Source organism: Sphaeramia orbicularis, chromosome 14, assembly GCF_902148855.1.
Source record: "Sphaeramia orbicularis chromosome 14, fSphaOr1.1, whole genome shotgun sequence".
In the NCBI taxonomy this organism is placed as follows: domain Eukaryota; kingdom Metazoa; phylum Chordata; class Actinopteri; order Kurtiformes; family Apogonidae; genus Sphaeramia; species Sphaeramia orbicularis.
In genome coordinates, this window is record NC_043970.1 from 23,167,801 (window position 1) to 23,183,965 (window position 16,165).

The window sequence follows — 16,165 nt, forward strand, 5'->3', positions numbered from 1 at the left end:
TTATTTCTAACATGGTCCCAAGATAATAAAACGTAGACATAAAACACATACCTTCATTTACTTGCAAAGTGCTCGTTTGGTTTATGATTTATATTGCTGGTCTTCATTAAATGCAGAGGAGCCCATCTGCATTAAATAGATCCACTTTGCCTACGAGGTCACATGCCTCTGCTGTTCAAATATAGATGTACAAATCAACTGAGTGACAACCTGAACTGATTGAAGTTTTCTTCTTCAGCAGCACAACACACCTTCTGTATTTCGAACCGTCTCTTGTGTCTTTGAACGCACACATCCCCTCAGCGTGCACTGTCACTTCTCTTTTGATTTCAGTTTTTTCATTAGGTCTATGCTTTTCTTACTTTACTTTTATGCAGTTTGTTTTTGATACACATATTTTTCTCCTCCTGTTTACGAGTGTGTCATTTAGAACCTGTTATCCAGACTTTTGTTTGTCAAGCTATGTTTTTTCTTTGTTTGTCTAAGTTTCTTTTTTTTTTATCTCAGCTGTGCAATGTGACTTTCTGTGTTCCTTTGGTGTTTTATCATTTTATGTGCAAATAAATGAACTTTTAACTCTAGATGGCAGTGCAGGAGAAGCAAAGAGCACTATGTAGTGAGATTCACATGAGTAAAGAGGTTAAAAAAGACTAATAAATGAAGAGTATGTTTTTTGCTTTCACACACAAGTCATTGTGAAACCCTCTCGTCACTCATAGTCTAACTCTCATATCCTGCCTCTCTTATATCCTACGGAAATGTAAGACAATGGCATTCATATTCTTTGTGGCCGTCATTTATTATAGATTGACCCTAATTAGTACATATGCAGATTTGTAGATGTGTAGATATGGAATTTATGCAGCCTGACTCATACAGCGGGTTTATGTCACAGCAGGAACATCCAAAGTCCAGTTCTGTAATGTTTTTGCCATTGCATAGTACAGATTGGACAGTTTTTGTTAGCTTACAAGCAAATATTAATACTACTCATGAATATATCATGAACCTGGCTCTTTGGAGACATGCTGGACAAGATCATTGTGGAGGATCTACATATAATCACCACATGCTAAAATAATTATACATTAAGTAGACCGTACAGTGTGTGGGGCTTATGTGGGTTTTTACTGTACATGTAGAGTCACTCAGGAGATTAGAATTGAAACGTGGAGTTAAATGAAGGAGTTAAACAAAGCTGTTCTAAGGCTTAAAAGCATAACATCTTTACTCATTCTCCACTACTAAATATGCACTTCCAGATGACAAATGGATAGGGAAAATAATGACATTGATTCAAGTTGTGAATGTGTGACATGCTAAATTAATTAGGCCTGGGAGTAAATAAATTATAAGGAGAACCATACAGGGCTATATAAATGAATTATACACTGCTTGAGCCAATAACGTTCCTAATGGCTTCAGGAGAAATTCTGCAACGGGCACAATTTGTCCTCAAGTACCAATACATGAAGAAAGAAACAAACCTCAAATACATCTTACATCTTTAACTCTTAAAGACCTACAACGATTTTTTTGTGCTGACTTCCAATGTTTTTTTTTCTTTGTATTTAACCTTTCCTAAGTGATATATCACCATTTATTAATATGATCCTCAGTGTTTTGCATTTTCAATAAAAATCAGGTATTTTCCTATATTTAATTTACTGATCATGCAGATATCTATTAAAGCTCAAGGTAAATTCAAAGGTTTTTATGTCAAGACAGAAAAAACTGAAGATGCAGTAACTTTTTCAACAAAATATGTCATCAGCGGAACATAAAAACAAACATCTATAACCACGGTCTTTTGTCAAACTACATGCATTTGTATTAATAAATCAATATTGCAGATGATGATGATGATAGAGCGTCTGAATGTCTGTTGACAATAAAAAGCTGAGAAATGGCATTTTACCTGAATTACGTGCATGTATTGATAGGATTAGTGGTTAAAAAGTTATTAAATGTTTTAGATCCGCAGATGGTCTTTGAGTCTTTCAGGGGTCTCAGTCTTCGTCTCAGTCTTTAAGGGTTGAACTTCATTTAAAACAGAAAAAAACTGAACACATTACATTTCTAATTACAGCTTAACATGAAATATTTACTTCATGGATACCTGACGATACTTAAACCCAATAAGCTAACGTAAGCCTCCAATTTACCCCTTTTACTCTTCACCCTTTTTGAGTATTTTAATAACGTTGCCCGTGTGATTATGATTTATGAGCTGGAATGTCCACAGGTAATATGCACAGTGTTTCATAATTCACTGACAAAATCTGTGTATGTAAGTAGGAAGCATTGTTCATGTGCAGCTTTTCAGTGTAGAATCGAAGCAGGTTTCATATATCAGGGCCAAGGTTTGTGACAGGATAGGACGATAAGATGAGGCCACCTTTACTTATCCTCTGTCTCTCTGACTCCCTGTGATGTACTGCCACTGCTCTCCTGTTTTACATCATCATTCTCTTTTGCCTTCCCCACTGTCCTTTTTCTCTGCAGAACTGCTTTAATGATTTCCCCTTATTCACCAGAAATTACCGATCTCACTGTGCTGCTTTACCAATGTACTCTGCTGCGTATTTATATCTGTTTAGTTTTGTCACTGTTAGCAATTTTACAGCTACACTGTTGTCCCATGGTAATGCAGAATGATTCATTTACAGTACAATTCACTGTTACGTTAATGTTTTAATGGATAGAAAGAAAGTCACAAAGAACCAAACCAGTCTGATAAATTAATGGCATTATAGTTCTGAGGGAAATCCTGTTCAGAGACTAATATGCTGTCATTCTTCATAGTTTCACATATTTTATCCTTTATTATTATTACTATTATTTTAAAATAGTTTACTGATTTAGACAGGCTGAAGTTGTCCTTGGCTTTAACCCATAAAGACCCAAACAACCACTGGTGATCAAATTCATCTACTGATCTAAACTGTTTAATACCTGTTGATCTACTTATCATATAAATACATGTAAATTTGTTGTAAAATGCAGTTTGTCATCTTTTCATGGTCATCAGATATGACCCATTTGGATGTTCAGAGGCTCCATAGTGAACGTGGAAACACCGTCATCTTCTACAACATTGATTCACCAGTAAAACCTATGGAGATGGATCAATGACAATGATGGAAATACTTGTTTTTACATTCAGTTATTGATATCTTTGCTGGAAAGTCACTTTTTCTTCAGTTTTCTTGGTTTCTGATGTAATAACCCTCAGCTTTAACATCTACATCATCAGTGAATTAAATATAGGAAAATACATGATTTTCACTGAAAAACGTAAAATACAGAGTATAGTATTATAATAAATAGTGATAAATCACTAAAGAAAGGTTCAATAGAGAGAAAAATGTATTTGGGAACTGACACAAAACTAGCATTGGGTATTTATGGGTTAAAGATTGAACATTGCGGTTGCATACCATTATATATCATGGATGTTTCTGATAAATAGTGTTGAGTGGATTGGTTTGAACCACTTTGTATTTTTTTTTCTTTTCCTTTAGCACATGTATTTTTCAGTGCACATCGCTAATGGACAGCCAGCGGACTGTGAAGAGATATCCGCTGAATTTGACTAAAGTGTATTGGATTAGAACGGCTTACTCCACCTTTAAAAGATGAGCAAAGTACAGTGTAAGACAAACATCTTCAAGATGGGATCTACAGTACTAAAACAACAAGACGCTAACATCTTTTGAATATTTTAGTCACTTTTAAGGAAAGCAGTTTTTCCTCCCTACAAAGTGAATCTTTAAATGAATAATATGTCATTCTGATAAACATAACGTTCAACCTCTTGCCAGTTAGCTTAGCATATCATAGAGGCCAAAATGAAAAAACAGCAGGTTTTTTTTTCCAAAACTATTTCTTCTTGATAATGATTGAAAAATAATCCAGAGTAGTTTCCATACTTTTATATAATTTTGACATAATATAAAAGGTCAATGGCATCATTTAAAACATTATTTGCATGATGTATGTCAATTATAGACTGTAAGTAAATAGTGAATGGACGAACCATTAGATTTTGAATTGCTGTTTTGAAACCAGTAGTTAGATTTTGGTTATTGTAATATTGGCTTTTACTCAGTGATGAACTGGCGAAACATCCAGGGTGTAGCCCACCTTTGCCTGATGGTAAATGGCATAGGCTCTAGCACCACCGTGATCTTCTCAAGGATTAAGCAGTTCAGAAAATGAATGAATGAATGTTGGAGTTTTATAGCTTGAAGTGGCTATATTTTGATGAAAGGGGTGGAACTACAGCAGTCCAAGGGGTCAGAGGTGAGATAATGCAAAGTGCTGATTAGTGACTTGGTTAAATGAAGTAATTGTGTACAGTCTTGTTATTGTAACCTAATAACCACAAGTACAGTGCAGCTGTCTGTCAGGGAAAAATGCATACTGTTAGATAAACCGAAACTCTGATGTCTGACTCAGCAGGCAAGCGAGCTGTCATACAGACCTGCCAATCAAAGACAGATGTGGCAGACCTCAAAGCCTCTGTTTGACCTGGGATCAACTAAGGAAGGAAAACATTAAAGATAGACCATCAGAAATACTTTTCAGAGGGTCCAAATAAAACAGATGAGACTGGAATGAGGCCTGGAAAAATAGATATTATTAGTATAAGAAAGTGGTATTAATTAATTAAACCAACCCCAGGGGCTGTCAGTAGTATTACAGTTTTAAGATACTTCCACACTGGTGTCATTTTGGAGGCCCTTGAATCTTGACATGTATAATTTTTACTGCAATTACGCTGTGAATTTGAGTCCAAGTTTATGAATTTGAGGTAAGGCAAATGTGTTTTTATGATTAACTTGTCACCACCGCTTAGACGTCCATTTTTTTCTTATCTGTATCGTTGTGTAGCACCCATTCATTAGTATTGCTAGTAAACGTGTAATGCTGAGATGTGTCCAATGTACAATAAAAGGCAAAAGAGCATGTCTGAGTGAAGCCATACCATCTCTTACCTTTAAACACTACTTACAAACATAACAGTCAAGGATGTGGTTTCTGGAAATTGAAATTATTTAACGAGAATTTTTAACATTGTGTTTACTCTATAGTAGACCATGGTTTTTCATGTTTTCTTGCAATCTGTTTTATTTCTAAAAGCTAAGGTAGGATTACTTTTGTTTTGTTGCATATTGAACTGAACTTGACTCTCTAACAGACCATGTTAGAAGTTTATAAGGCTTTCTGTTTTGTTTTGACATGCAAAGGTGGTAAATCCAGGCACTAGTAGACATGATCTTTGAAGAACACATCTATTTGAGTATGCTTGTACTTTCATAGAAATGGTTGCCAACGGTTACAGGCGAACTGTTTCAGTTTTCAGACATGGTAATCGCTCATGGCAATAAGTTCCTGGGTTCAAATCTGCCAATCTGTTAAAATCGGGCGCTTGTCTGTGTTGAGTTTCCATGTTTACTTCGTGTCTATGTGGGTTTCCTCTGGGTGCTCCAGTTTCCCTTTCTCAATCTGAAGATACAGGCTCGCTGAACTGGAAACTCTTAAGTGCCTCTAGGTGTGAATGTGTTTGTTATCTGGATGGTAGCCTTTTGATAGACTGGTGACCTGTCCAGGGTGTACTCTGCCTCTGGGGTGGGCTCCAGCTCCCTGCAAACCTGAGCAAAAGCAGAATATTTTTACCAGCTGACATGTGGCTGAAATTGAAATTTCAGCTGTTGGTTTTCAGAGCTAAAGTAAATGTAAACCATTTTCAGAAGATAAGTAAATGATTTCTGAGATGTGAACTGTACATTTAAGTATTCTCATTTTGCAAGGTTGTGTGGATATTTATCATCTAATGGCTATAGGATGAAAAACGAGTTGGCACAGGCATCTATAGCAGATCCCTGTGGTGACCTAAATAGCATAATTCATAAAGATAATCTACATTCGCTAGTTTGTGCTCTAATATATCAAAACTAGAGCCGTAGACTACTGAATGTGCCTTCAGCAAATTAACAAGCATGGCACATGGCATGTTTTTTTTTTTACATTAATAGACTAATATAACATACATGTTTATGGTGCAAAATTAGTTTCGTGTACTGTTAAATTTATTAACAGATACTGATAAACTTTATGTATCCCAAAGAAGAAATTAGCTCAAGAAAATGAAGCAGGCAAAACTAAAATTTAGCAATGAATGTTCAGTCCATCACTTAATTCATATGCTCAAGGGATTTAGACTCTCAGCAATGACAAGCAATACAAGAGTTTTCATATAGAACATCGGGTAGATCTCATCTATGTTTTTGAAATTATATTTATGAGATGTTGTTTGGATTACACTGGCATAAAATCAGCATTTGCACACACATATACATATATATATATATATATATATATATATATATATATATATATATATATAGATAGATAGATAGATATAGATATATGGTGGTCGCATTTGTTGTACGCCAGAGCATCTGAACAATAGGATTCCGCCATGGCACAACTGATCACTGTCTCAAAAATCACTCACAGTCATGTAAAGTATGGACACAGCAATGTGGCGTAATATAATGCAACTGAATTCAGTAGACCTGGAATGAACACTATGTGCCATTTTAATTTAGTACATGTTTTTTTGTCTCAGTTGATGAATTTCATAGACATCCTTTTGTCAGCAGAGGTGGGTTTTATGTACTTTCAGTAGGTATTATGTCGAGAAGATAATAATCGATGGTATCAGTGTGTCGAACACAGTCGTGGACCCTGGTGCATCATAACATGTTTGTTTGTTTGTTCATTTTGTCAGAAATGTGCTTCATGAGAGTGGTATCCATTGAAAACAAAAGAAAACACAGACTCGACTGGATAAATCATCATGCTTCTCTTGCAACACTGTAGGGAAAATGCTGCACTGTTGCTATGGAACCCTCTGTTGCTAGGCAATGAGTTGATTATCAGAGTTTTTATTTTTTATATAAGAGGCACAGTGGTGTTTTCTTTGCTGTCAAGCAAGATTTGGGGGGCATCTATGCAATAACACGACATGACAGTCTTTACTTTAAGATGCCAGGTTTGAAAGCAGTGCTTCTCCTTGTCATGTGCAGCACACATCATCATGTATGTAACATGTAGCTTCCTTAAGGAGCCTCTTTACCAAGGTCTCGTCATGTACTGATACTGGTGAGAGAGGGTAACAATGGTCTGAGGGTTTGACTCATTTTTCCTGGTACAGCTTCACAACTGACATGTCTACACAGTTAACCCAATCCTTCATTTCAGTGTCTGTTCGCTGGTTGAACGTGCTTCATTTATTAAAATATCAATTTTGTAAACAGTGAAGATTATGAGGTAATATCATTTTGTTGCCCTCTTGTGGTTGCACTAAGGCATCAGGTTGATTAAACTTCATCTTTTATTAGTTGCAAAAACAATCAATCTTGTAGTGTGTAAATCTGCTTTTTAAGTCCTCACCCTTCAATCAGCGTACATGATGTCCTCCTACAGCTGCCATGTATAAGTAGCAAAATGAACCTAAACAGCATGAAATACTACTGTTATGTATTTGTGTCATATTCGTACCTGCAAAATGACATATTTCATGTGACACAAAAAACACAAGCAAGGATGTCAGAAGGTCAGGTGGTTTGGTTTCTGCAAACATGCTACCTGCTTAACATCAGTGGTCTGATGATGGATTTACTGAAAACTCAGATGCTTTATTGTTTAGTACAGACACATTCAATGAGCCAGACTATAATCTAGATAGGTAACACATCTTATGTTATATTTTAGACACACTGATGCATCACAGAATTGTCACATGTGTTGGAGTGTACAAGGGGAAACTCAGTTAAAATTATGTTAAAAACATAATTTTTATGGTTCTCAGTGCAAGATTTGCATGTGTTTAAAGTATGTGAAGCTTGTGTTGGAGTCCGTCATGCAAAGAGTCTGTTGACATTAGTTAACTGCATTTTTTTAAAGTGTAATAATGGAAAACTGAAATGGATAGAGGTGTATATATATGGTATACAGCATAGCTAAACAATTTGTGGATCTTTATCACCGTGCAACCATGGAAAGAATGCTCATACATAAGCCGCAATAGCGAAACGTCTTTGTGCATATTTAACGCATTGGGATATATTTATGAAGGACTTTCCTTTTTTGCAACCTAGAATAATTCCTTCAGCATTTGTCATTAGATTTCAAAATGCAATTCTTTTGCAAAATACACAATGCACATTTCAGCAGTAATATTCTCATTTACTAGAACCTTTACTCTTTTCCAACAGTGATTCTTCCTCTTTGTCCACTGTTTAATGTGAGTGTAAGTGTGTCTGCAGCCTTTCTTATGACCACACCTTGGCATTGAAGTTGCATTGTTTTGATATAAAATGCTATTACCAAGGAAAACATGAAATAGGGCAGCCTCACCGCCCACTACATCAGTTTAGCTTGTCTGCCCTGAGGCGAGATAAGACTGTCAGACTGGAAGCTGAATGTGGCGACACATTGTTGGAGTTGAGAGGACAGCATACATAGATAATAAGCAAAGGAGGGGACAGCAAGACCAAAATAAACAGGCAACTGTCAACAAGAAGTGATAGCAAGATGCATGACTCGCTGATTTTTGAACCATCTAGCGAATGTTGTAGACGGAGCAGCTGCACCGTTCGCCACATTCAGACCCTGCTAATAATCCCTCGAGTCATGATCCGGGCCAATCATCCATACACAAGCCCAATTTAGATGTGGTGAGGATGATGTACTAATCATAAACGGTTACCATAGGGGATCATCAGGCAGGCAGCCGCATTCAGTAACCACGTAATGTAAATGTTACAGCATTTAGTTTCAGAGGGCAGGTATGTTAGTGTTATTAACTGGGAATTAAAGATTAGAGGAATTAGGCCCATAGCACCCTCGGATGACTCTGCAGTAATTTTGGCCACACAGAGCCAACCATATTGGGATATATTTCCTTAGACAACCCTAAATTTAACTTGTTATATTAGATTTTTATGGCTTTAAATGACAGTTAAAAGAAAAATACTGCAAACACTGAAATGAGGAAAGAGTGGAAGAATGGATACCTATGTGTCAGCACGATTATGCATTTTACTATAAAACAGTTTGATTCAAGATGAGATAAGATGAGACTATTTATCCCGCCATGGGGAAATTTCACAGATAACAGCAGCAACATACAGTAAGCAATCACAGAGAGAAAAGACAGGTAGAAAAACCACACGAGTGAAAATAAAAAAAATACAGAGAAAATTTTAAAATTTGGTATTTATATAAATATTTATATAAATAAATTTGAATTAAAAATTGTATGTTATTTGCATATTTACATCAACACCATCATGGATTTAAGTATTATCTAAATGATAATGAACAGCAAACCTGTACTTAAAGTGGAATAATCCCAGATCTTGAACACTCTCAAGAGCTTATGCAAAAATAAGAAGATCATTGTACTTATTTTTGCACATGTGGTTGTAAAAGAAATCAAACATTTGACAAAATTATTGATGAAAATGATTTTTGTCCAGTTAGGTGGAAGTTGGAACTGTATTATGGTATAGCAATAATATTATTTTCATAGCAGAGCAGGATTCAGTGAAGTCATGTGATGCATTTTCTGAAAAAAAAATAGTCTCTCGATCAGATGGGAATGTCAAAAGTCTCTGAGCTGGTTTACTGTCAACATATCTACCAAATTTATGGCGCTCATCTTGAAATGAATGTACTTCAGATGACCGAACTGTCCTGCTTCCATGGCTTAGATTTATTAATAATCACCTCTGTTGCCATGGCGATTCGTAAAGGATTTATTGTACATCCGGCCATGATGCCCACCTCTTGATAGACCCATGCAGTAAATTATTATTATTACTATCACCACACGTGTCTCAAGAAATTAACTTGCTCCTATTTTACGATGGCGTCTGGGTCGTTAACATTACTATATATTATTTTTATTATTACAGCATTACATAAATATGATTAACATTATATGATTATGAAAACAATACTCAGTATTATTTGTTAAAGCTGCTTTTCAAACTTATGGTCCCAAAAACGCATCATGGAGATGTTTTTCTTTGGTTGTTAATGGTCAGAGGAAAATACCTGACAATAATATGACTTTTCCTAATTAAAATGAAAGGAAAGCATGTTTTAGATGGGTGTATATCAGCTGACTTCACCAAAAGCATGGCACAAGCCGAGGTTTTGCAAAAGATGTAAAATGATGAAAACAAGTTAAAAGACATAAAATGATGAAAACGACATTTAATACACAGGATTAAAAGATGGAAGAAAATGTAAAAGATGTTCAACATGAAAATGATATAGAAGGGGTAACAAGATGAAATAGGAATAACACAACTTAAAAGATGCAACAAGATGAACATAACACGAATGAAACAAGACAAAAACAACATAAAATGCCCAACAGTGGTGTACAGTATTGAAAGCATGCTAACATTTTTATTCGTTACTGATGTTCCAACATTAAAGTACATTTGATTTAAGATCAAATACCAACTATAGACTGAGCTATAGAAATTACTCTTTTGTTGTTATTTTACTTTATTATAAAGTAACACATTAATGCTCATGTTCCTACTGTGGTGTTGAAAATAGTGGAAAACATTGCAACGTGGCTTTCTAATGTTTCTGTCACCCTCAGTCACTCATTGTCTTTTGCTCCCTGTTCTGTGTAAACTCCAACATTTATGAATCTGGACAAACCCACCAAAGCACTAAGAGGCCATAGTGTAAAAATAATTCTAAAGGTTCTCCAGGTCTTCATCAGTGGAAAAAAAAATCAAGCATTTCAAGACAAAGTTTCAAATATTGGTTGACAATTAATGGAAAAAAGTGCTTATTTTAAAATGGGAAGGTTATTTTAGACCAGTGTTTTTTGTTTTTTTTTTTTTTTGTTTTTTTTTTCCTACCGACTTGTGAAGTGCAAGTGCAAGTAGCAGATTTATTTTGAGAAAGCTGTGGTGACAAAGTGAGTGCTTCTGTTTCACTAAAGCAGGGTCAAAATATGCAGAGAGAGAGAGAGAAGGAGAAAGAGAGAGAGAGGAGGGATTTGGTGCTTTCTGTTTTCATCTAGCGAACGAACGTACTTTGACATCTCTGGGGAGAACTGTTACTGGTTGCCTTCACAAAGTGCAATGGAAAAATGGCCCATCTTTTTTTTTTTTTTTAAGAGATAGGTCAGGAATATGACAAAGCTTCGGGGCATTTAGTGTTGTAGGAGGAGTGTGGGGGGAGAAAACAGGATTACTGAGTATAAGAAAGGGGATAAGTGGGCCTTTTCGGTCAAGTGGTTTCCTGGTCAATATTTTAGTACCAGTGTTTAGGGAACCATGGTGATTATGAATATTATAAGAAAGGGTTCTGTGTGAGGGGGTTCTACAGAAGAGGCAATTTAATGTTAAAAGTTCAGTCTGCCTAAAAAGTATAACTTAGAGCAGAGGTTAAAATATCATCAATAACATCAATGTAGCAACTAATTTTGAGGTTAACTTTTAGGCAACCATTTCAGTTTACTGTATAATAGGGCTGGCAATAATAGGATAATGACAATGATATCATTTTACAGTATATCATGTTATTCTATTATTTTTCTATTATAATGTGATAATTCGCTTCAGTGATTGTGATTATCGTGATATCATTTTTCATAACAATACTGGTTATTTTTGCAATGTAAGTAACAAATTGCCACACAAAATGAATGTTTTAGCTAATTTTACTCATGTATTATACTGATGAAAAAGGGTTTTATCATTATAATTGTTTTGACAGTTCTACCTCCAGGTTTATGATGTGTTTTTCACAATCTGACCATAAAAAAAGTTCAAAACAACAAATAAATACGGTTATTTTTAATTTCCTGTTGCATAGAAAAATAAATGTCACAAACAGTATTTTTTGCTTCCTTGCATCTTCTAACATCTTTCGTGTCATTTTCTTCTGATTTGCTTTGTCTTCTTCTTGATGCATCTTTTATGTCATTTTCATTTTGTCATGTGTTTTACAAATGATTTAACACCACAAATAACGTGCTGTTTTCTTCAACTTTCACTCAGGTCTCAAAATCAGCAAAAACTGGAAACAAATGAAGAGATAATTAATGATATTGAGTGATGCAAACATTTTGGCTAGAACACCAGCAGCTCAAGATGGTTTTAATTAGGAAAGCTTTTGGTTGATGGATTTATCCTTTTTATTTATTTTATGAAATTATTCTTATGTTGTTTCATTGCATCCATTTTATGTACAGCACTTTGTGATTTTTATCAGTGAAAAACGCTTTATAAATAAACTTTACTTAATTACTTACTTACCAAGGCCTAATTTATAAATATTATTTCATATATGACCACATATGAAGTGCAAATGGCGTATGCAATGGAATGTTATGTTCTAATATACAGTGAAATATTGAATAAGCTCAGGGAACACCGCACTAGGGGATTAGTCCCATAAACCGATAACAGGTCATTAATTTCATCAGTTGAAGTACTATGTTATTGAATCCACATAATCCATTTTTCCCTATTGATGGAAGTGTTTTAAAGGGTTAATTGATAATCAGATCAAATATAATACATCTTCATTCACTATTTTCTTACCATTCAATTGTGTCATCGCTCTCCGTTCACATATAAAATGAACTTTATGATCCAAGCAATCACAGACAGACACAGTTTTAGGTGCATGCTGTTATTTTCCTCACAAACACTATAGTTAGTGAGGGCAAAGTGCAGATTGGTTTTGATGTATGAGATGTCTGAGTGTATTTTTAACCACATGCAGTAATCACAAGCATTGTCAGATAGCCCTTTCAGCTGCATTGTCACTCTATTTCAGTTTAGCTGAGGTTTTGGACAGATGAGGGTCATATTAGCAATTGTAACGCATTGTTAGAATTCTTTAGTGGTTCTGAACTGTGTACGGCTGCAACCTATCAACATCGCCATGATTTAAAATGTACAGTGACTGTCAAAATCGTGTTTTTTAAGATGAATTATAAGAGAAGAAGGGTTGTTGTTGATTTCGTTGGGTCAGACAGAAACAACGCAGACAAGATTTTCATGTTTTGTTTTGGTTTTTTTTTGTTTTTTTCTGTGTTTATTTCACGACCCTGTGCAGTTCATCCATCTACCAAGTCTAGAAATAAATCACTCTGTCCTCTTTGAGTCACACTGGACCATGGCTGTCTCAACTTGTCTTTTGAGCTGCAAGCATTGACATCAAATCTAAAACCATTTACAAAACTTAAAAACTGCTTACTGATTATTCCCTCCTGACAGCGAACTGAAATATATTAAAGGTTTCAAGAGATGTGATGTTAGCCTATTACTGACACATTGTGCGCATATGGCTGTGGAGGAAATTAGGCCTTGTAAAATTTTAAAAAGAGAACAAATCTTAAAATGAGCGAGTTAAGCAGACGTACAAGGACAAGGCTAAACAAACATCTCCCAGCTCCTAACTGTTCAGTATGTTTCTTGTGTACACGTTGTCTGTTTTGTTCTTAATTTGTGCAATGAGTCATCGAAAAGGACCTAGACAAAAGGAGAAGCAGAGTGATAGAAGTCAAAGAAGGCGGAACAAAAACAACCAAATACACAGACACTTTTTACCCTCATACATCATCATACCATCCTATTGCACTCCTGCATTAAAAGCATAAGAAAGTCCCTTTGCAGATTCATAAATATGCTGATATGCCTGGTTAAGCACACAGAGACATAAGGGTGTTGCATGGAAATACTTCTGCAATACTGCTTTTCTGCATTTTAGCTAGTTTCTGTGTTCATTTGTCAGCAATTCACATATTGTATACTGGACAGTCTTCTAGATGCTAGGTAAGCCGGGTGTGGAAAAAAAATGTAACGTTATATAATTTCAGAACAAAATGTATTTTCATATATGGTTGTGTTTTATGAAGTGAATAATCATGAATTTGCGTAAAAATGACTCTTAAAAGTGCTGTGTTAAAAGAGTAGCTTGCGGCTTTTGTAGCACCTGGAACATGGTGATTCATCATGGCGAGATGTAAAGTATATTTTAAGCACACAGATGTGAAGTATGCTGTTTTATACATATGTCAGTTGATGGTGATTATTTGCCATAGTCACACAAAATGTCAGATCTTCTGCTGAATGCTACAGTGTCTACTTGTACATGGGGACTCTGAATGGATGATCCTTGTAAACTGAAAGTTGTCTGAATATTGCAGTGGACTAAGTGTTTATGGAACATGTACAAGAGTCTATGGGCAGAGCTGTTTACATGTCTGCAGCATGTACTGTAATCATGTAGATGAGACATGGTTTGCGCTTCTGACATGAATTGCTAAACCAGAAATTTGTATGGATGAGTGCATTTTCTCGGCATCGTTACATGAGCTTCTGAGAGTAACTGATCTTTGCACACTCTCTGTTATGTGCACATACTCTGAGCAACAGAAACAGATTTGCATTGGCTTTGTCGCTGGAGTATTGTATAGGACACGGGTAGCATGTGTTTTTATGCAGCAGCCCGCTTAAATATATCATACTTCATAAATGTAGTGGAACGTGTGCACAAATAATGCATAGTCGTATCTGTTGCTGGTCTTTTAACAAGGTTTCTTAGAAGCTAATGTGTGGTTAGTGTACATGCATCTGCATCACATCAAATGTGTATGCTGCACCTCAGGGTTTGACTTCATCTTAAAGAAGATGAAGTCACTCTAACACTGAGGCTGCCACACACACAAATACCACAAGAGATAAGACAGTGCTTATATCACGCAACAAATAAGAAAAAAGAATTGCTTAAATATCACTGGTGCCCCTCTTCAGTCTGCTTTGTTCAATACATCACTTATGTATCTTTGAGATTTGTCAGTGACTTCATTTTTCCTTGTGTTCTTGCAGGTCCTCCAGTCATTGTAGGAATGAGTATCAACATAGCGAGCATCGACTCCATCTCAGAAGTAAACATGGTGAGTTACAAACCTTGTTGCCATTTTTGCTCCCTCTCCAATCTGCCCAATTCACCTTTGCACTACAGTCCTTGTCACTGCCACCTTCACTTCTGACATGAGAGAGGCTGTGGATAAACACATGCTGCCTCTCATCTACCTCTTTTCATCTGTTAGCAAACACCTATACATGAACAAAGAGATTTCACCTCATTCCTTTTTGTTCTCACCTATGTTAATGCAGGCAGTCAGATAGACAGTACTGTACAAAGAAGAAGAAAAAGAACGATCCCTCACTGACCACTCACCCTGTCAGTTTTAAGATCTTTGGTCATTTTTACCCTAAACTTTTGTTTTCCCAATAAAACACATTAATGACCTATAATTCAAATCCCTATAATGCTTCACACAACATAGAGCACACATCCCTTTGCTCTGAGAGCAGTCAGAGTTGCAGGTTGAGCACTGAAGAAAGCAATATGGCTGGTGTCTGAGTGATGACGTCATCCGTCTCTTAGCACTGTCGCTTTATTTTACTCAGTGTGACATAGTCACTCACAGTGGTGCTTACTCCTCCCTCATGGTGGGCAGCTTTTCTCTTTTGTGTTATTTTCTGTCGTCTGTCTATTGTACATTCTCTTTTTTTGGGTCTTACTGGATTTTCTTGTGAGAGAAAAATAGAAAGAAAAATAATTCAATTGGTAGATATTAGGATACAGAGAAGGATCCCAGACAGAATCTTCAGTGGTGAAATACTGAATATGTATTTTCTATTTATTATGATAAGTGGTGTCTAATTTTTTTTTAAAAGATGTAATGCATTATTGAAATTGTTGAACTATCGCTTCAACTATTGCCTATGCCTGTGTTCATAGGAAGAAATATTTTGAAATTATAGAAAGAGATCAAGATTTATTCAGATATTTGATTTGAAAATATTTGATAGAAAACAGAATAAACTGTTAGATTGTCAGTATTATGGCTTATAATGTGTTATAAATACTAAAATAGTTAAATATTGAAATACTAGATACTGAGTAGTGCAGTTAAGGGTATATTCTAAGCATTTAGGTGATGCTGTGTTACATTGTAGGTCTTTAATCAGACATGATTTGGAAACAAGCCTCAGCCTTTAAGATTGACTGATGCAGTTACCATGGCGACACA

The 16,165-nt window shown here is 35.6% G+C and overlaps 1 protein-coding gene across 1 annotated transcript in view; it reads left to right on the forward strand.

The window, feature by feature from the left end:
* Nucleotides 1–16,165, forward strand: part of gabrb4 (gamma-aminobutyric acid type A receptor subunit beta4) — a 62,745-nt gene that overhangs the window by 18,057 nt on the left and 28,523 nt on the right. Inside the window, exon 3 of the mRNA XM_030154336.1 lies at nt 14,952–15,019. Coding sequence (XP_030010196.1) covers nt 14,952–15,019 — 68 coding nt within the window. The remainder of the gene's footprint in view (nt 1–14,951; nt 15,020–16,165) is intronic.